The 4,811-nt window shown below is 30.2% G+C and overlaps 1 protein-coding gene across 2 annotated transcripts in view; it reads right to left on the reverse strand.

Moving 5' to 3' along the window:
* Positions 1 to 3,415: 3,415 nt before the first annotated feature.
* Positions 3,416 to 4,811, reverse strand: part of LOC102587792 (3beta-hydroxysteroid-dehydrogenase/decarboxylase isoform 2) — a 25,998-nt gene continuing 24,602 nt past the window's right edge. For both annotated transcript variants that reach the window (XM_006363546.2, XM_006363545.2), the window contains exons 12-13: positions 4,302 to 4,368; positions 3,416 to 4,122 (exon numbers count right to left, since the gene is read on the reverse strand). In XM_006363546.2, the coding sequence (XP_006363608.1) occupies positions 3,977 to 4,122; positions 4,302 to 4,368 (213 nt within the window). In that variant the 3' untranslated portion in view covers positions 3,416 to 3,976. The remainder of the gene's footprint in view (positions 4,123 to 4,301; positions 4,369 to 4,811) is intronic.

Consider the following 4,811-nt stretch of genomic DNA (forward strand, 5'->3'; position numbering starts at 1 on the left):
TATGAGTTCATGGATTGATTTAGAATTTAGATTGCGTAATAATAAAACAATCGATAAAAACATTCAAGACCAAATTAATAGAGATAGAGAACATTGGAAAAATGTATTGTCAAGAATTATTTCCGTCATAAAAACTCTTGGAAAAAATAATTTGGCATTTAGGGGGAAAAATGAAAAAATCTATCAAGAAAATAACGGAAATTTCTTGAGTCTTATTGAAATGATTGCAGAATTTGATCCAATTATGCAAGAACATATTCGACGAATCAAACATGATGAAATTCATAATCATTATCTTGGACATAATATACAAAATGAATTAATAAATTTATTGGCAAGTGAAATTAAGAACAAGATTATTGAAAAAGTTATAAAAACAAAGTATTTCTCTATCATACTTGATTGCACGCCAGATACAAGTCATCAAGACCAAATGTCTTTTATAATACGGAGTGTAGATATTTCGACAACTCCAATAAATGTAACCGAATATTTCTTAGAATTCTTAAAAGTGGATGATACAAGTGGAAAAGGTCTTTTTGAAGTTATTTTAGATGAAATAAAATGTATTGGACTTGATATTGATAATTTAAGAGGACAAGGATATGATAATGGGTCTAATATGAAGGGAAAACACCAAGGAGTGCAAAAAAGACTTCTTGATATAAATCCTAGATCATTTTATACACCATGTGGTTGTCATAATCTAAATTTGGTACTTTGTGATATGGTTAATTCTTGTACGAAAGCTATATCATTCTTTGGAGTGGTACAACGTATATATTCACTATTTTCTTCGTCTACTAAGCGGTGGAAAATTTTAAAAGATAGTGTACCTTGTTTAACTCTTAAATCATTGTCACAAACACGGTGGGAAAGTCGTATTAAAAGTGTTAAAGCAATAAGATTTCAAACTCCACAAATAAGAGATGCTTTATTTAAATTAGAAGAAGTTAGTGATGATCCAAAAATTAAAAGTGAAGCTAATTGTTTAGCAATTTTTGAGCTTGAAAATTTTGAATTTTTATTGGGTATGACTATTTGGTATGATGTACTATTTGCTGTAAATTCAATTAGCAAAAGTTTACAATCAAAAGATATGCATATTGATGTCGCTATAGATCAATTAAGAGGTTTAGTTTCTTTTTTTAAAACATATAGAGAAGAAGGATTTACAAGTGCTATGATTTCGGCTAAGGAAATTGCATTAGAGATGAATATAGAACCTGAATTTCGTAAGAAACGTGTAATTTATAGAAAAAAACAATTTGATGAGAATGTTGATAATGAAATCACAAGATCTCTTGAAGAATCATTTAGAGTTGATTACTTCTTATACATAGTATGATGAGAATTTAAAAAAATATTGTCTTAATCTTGAATGTTCCTTAAAACATAATACTCACTCCGATATTGACGGTTTAGACTTATTTTCTGAATTAAAAGTGTTAAGGGAAATCATAAAAGTAGAAGACAATACTCTAATTGAGATACTCAATCAAATAAAAAGACTTGATTCTTTTCCAAATGCTTACATTGCTTATAGAATAATGTTAACAATTCCCGTAACAGTCGCCTCAGCCGAAAGAAGTTTTTCAAAATTAAAAATAATAAAATCTTATTTAAGATTGACAATGTCTCAAGAAAGATTAAGTGGTTTGGCTAAATTATCGATTGAAAAAGAATTATTAGAAGAGATTGACTACACAAAAATTATTAACAACTTTGCATCTCAAAAAGCTAGAAAAATAGATTTAAAATAAAAACATTTATAAATTTTTTTAAGGCCTCTAGTTTGATTTTGGCCTTAGGCCATCAATGGGTTTGAGCCGCCCCTGGAGCTAGTTTAGGATAATTGATTTATTTTATTTGTACATGAACTTTAGTGGAGGCTTGTCAATTTTTTGGCACTATACTTAAACTATTATAAGGGATTGTTTGATATGAGTAATAAGGAATAATAATCTCGAATTAAAATGTAAGATTATTTTATTCTATTTTTGTTTAGGAGTATTAGTTAGTTTTAGAATTATTTATCCCATCAACCTATGTGTGTGTATATATGGAATAACTAATCTCATGAGATATCTCAATCCATTGAATAATGGAATGAATGAGCCTTTTCTCAAACGAAATGATATAGACAAGCTAAACTTTTAACGAATGACATAAATGAGTTCTTTTCTTTTCTTTTAGGCAAGTGGAAGCAGAAGAAAATAAAAAAATGAAATTTTAAGTGGATATTTTCCAACTATTAACATAATCACCTACAGTGTTGTTATTTTTTGGTTAAATTGTCTACATTTCTTTTTGCTTGTTAATATCCAATACATATTTTACCACAATTTTACATTTTTTTTAAAAAAACTTTTCTCTATTTACACTCGGTTTGGATCATTGTTTCATAATGTATTGTATGTATTATACTCTATTGTACTATATTGTATGGTAGATACAATGTTTGGCTAGACTATATTGTTTGTTGTTGTTTAATAACATTTTTATTATCTGATTTGACTGTATCGTATTGTATTGTAATTTATAAATTTACTAAAATATCTTTAATTATTCTAGGGTAGGAGGTTTGACTAGAATCAAAATAATATAAGGGTAAAGGGTAAAATAGTATTATGAAATATTATGTAAAGATATAATTGGAAAAAAGAAATTAAGAAACAATGGAAACACACCAAATTTGTTGTTCCATAAAATGGGGGTTTTTCATTGTTGCGTAACAACGGAATTTAACAATACAATACAATACATTTTTAAGTAACAATCAAAACAAACATTGTAGGTATAGTAACGATACAATACAATACAATGGATAACAATGATCAAACAGAGTGTTAGATGCAATGGTTATGTGTTCAAACTGTGTACAACTGCATTATCTTTAGCCAAAATAATATGGTTACCAACTATGTATTTATTTATTTTCTTTTTTAAATGCAATACCTCTTTATTTCAATTTATTTCTACTCTAGACGTAGTACTTATTTCTTTCAATTGTGCTGCTTCATTTTTCAGACCAAGTTTGTCAAAAATGACGGAAAAGAATTATTTTTAGCCTAAATACCGGAGTTGTTTAACAAAATTGATTATCAAATAAATTATTGAATTTTAAAAACAAAAAAAGCTACGTGACAGTGGATGAGATCGTCCAAGGGATAAACGCTACAAATAGACAAGTGTGGGGGTTAATTAGAATAACTAATAAATAGTATCAAGTTGGGAGATTTTTAGGTATTCTGCCAATAATAAATACTCACTTAGCTTTCTAATCTTGTGAGAAACACAATTACTTAACAAGACTTTTAAAGAACAAAACATTTCCCAATAAAAATAAATACACAATTATCCTCTTTTAGTCTTTAACATTTCAAGGTCAAATGGAAATAATAGACAAACATCAAGACGCCAAAATACTAAGCATCCAATCATGATCAACCTTTCTACAATTGTTATAGATTCAAAAAAAATTATAGATAACAAATAATAGCTCTGCAAGCTTCTATGCACGCAGACCATGAAAGAAGAAAACATTTAAGATGCTGGATTATAACTTTGAAGTAAAATTAGAGGAAAGCTGCCCTTACACAAAAGCAACCACATTCTTCAGGAGCAGCAAAATTACACATATCACAATAGACACAAAAATTTGTTTCTACCTCCACCTCTGCCCCAACAAATATAGGACCAGAACAAAACCATTCACACCAGTGCAGCGAGAGCCAAATGTACTCTAGTAATATTGGCAAAAGAGGGGAAGCGGAGAGAAATGAGAAGAGCAAACAAAAGACAATGCCTTGACACACAGCAGCCTGATATCAGATCAGACAGAAAAATGGCTTTCGGCAAGGTTCCCATGAATATGTTACACACAAGGATAAGGTGAAGTCCTTCAACTTCAACAACCTGCTTAAGAAAGCTTCTCAAGATAAGGAAGAAGTTTGATCAGGTAATTTGCTGTCTATTATCGGTCTTTTGCAGAGCTGAAAATTTTCCCAGAAATATCAGACTTCAATTTCCATGTAAATGAGACAATATCTTGAAGTACATGATCTATTTCTTCCTCTCTTTTTTCATATATGAAAAACAAAGTAAAGGAACCTGGGATTCCTGTAATTGAAAAAAGATGGTCAGAGCACCCAAATATGGGATTGAACTTGCATAGCTCGAGCTGCTATTTGCATAATTTAGGAGAAAGCATAACAAATTCTGGATGCAGATGAGTTATTAGCATGTAGGCTCAAGGATAAATGTGCTATTTCAGTGTTAGTAGGTAAGAGAGCACTTACCTATGGCAAACAAACTCTGCAGAGAAATTGTTCCAAGGATACTTAGAATCAATAGAGAGAGAGCCACCTGTTTCATCATCCAAATGAAAGATTTCACAAACTAATTGATGGAAGTTCCAGTAACAGTAAGGTGCATATATAATTACTCATTTTGGCAAACAGAAGCAAGACGGCCTAGAAAGTCCTATCCATTTTGCATTCAATGTCTTGTCAGGATTTTTCAAATTCAGTGAAACAAAAAATGCTCATTCTACATTCTTTCACGTTGTTGGGGTTTCCTAATTAGGTAAATGTAAATTATTGTTACATTGGCACTCGAGGGGAATTCATAAGATCCCAACTAAATACAGCTCCGAAAACATAACAAACCAGTGCTCCTTGTCACTTTCGAAAATGAGACAACGAAAAAGAAACCTAAATGATCCCAAAAAAAAACAGATTCCCTGTCTCCTAATATGCAACTTGAAGAAGAAACCTCATCTATTTGAATAGAAACATAACCCATAACCC

Source organism: Solanum tuberosum, unplaced genomic scaffold (genome assembly GCF_000226075.1).
Source record: "Solanum tuberosum cultivar DM 1-3 516 R44 unplaced genomic scaffold, SolTub_3.0 scf00448, whole genome shotgun sequence".
Lineage (NCBI taxonomy): Eukaryota > Viridiplantae > Streptophyta > Magnoliopsida > Solanales > Solanaceae > Solanum > Solanum tuberosum.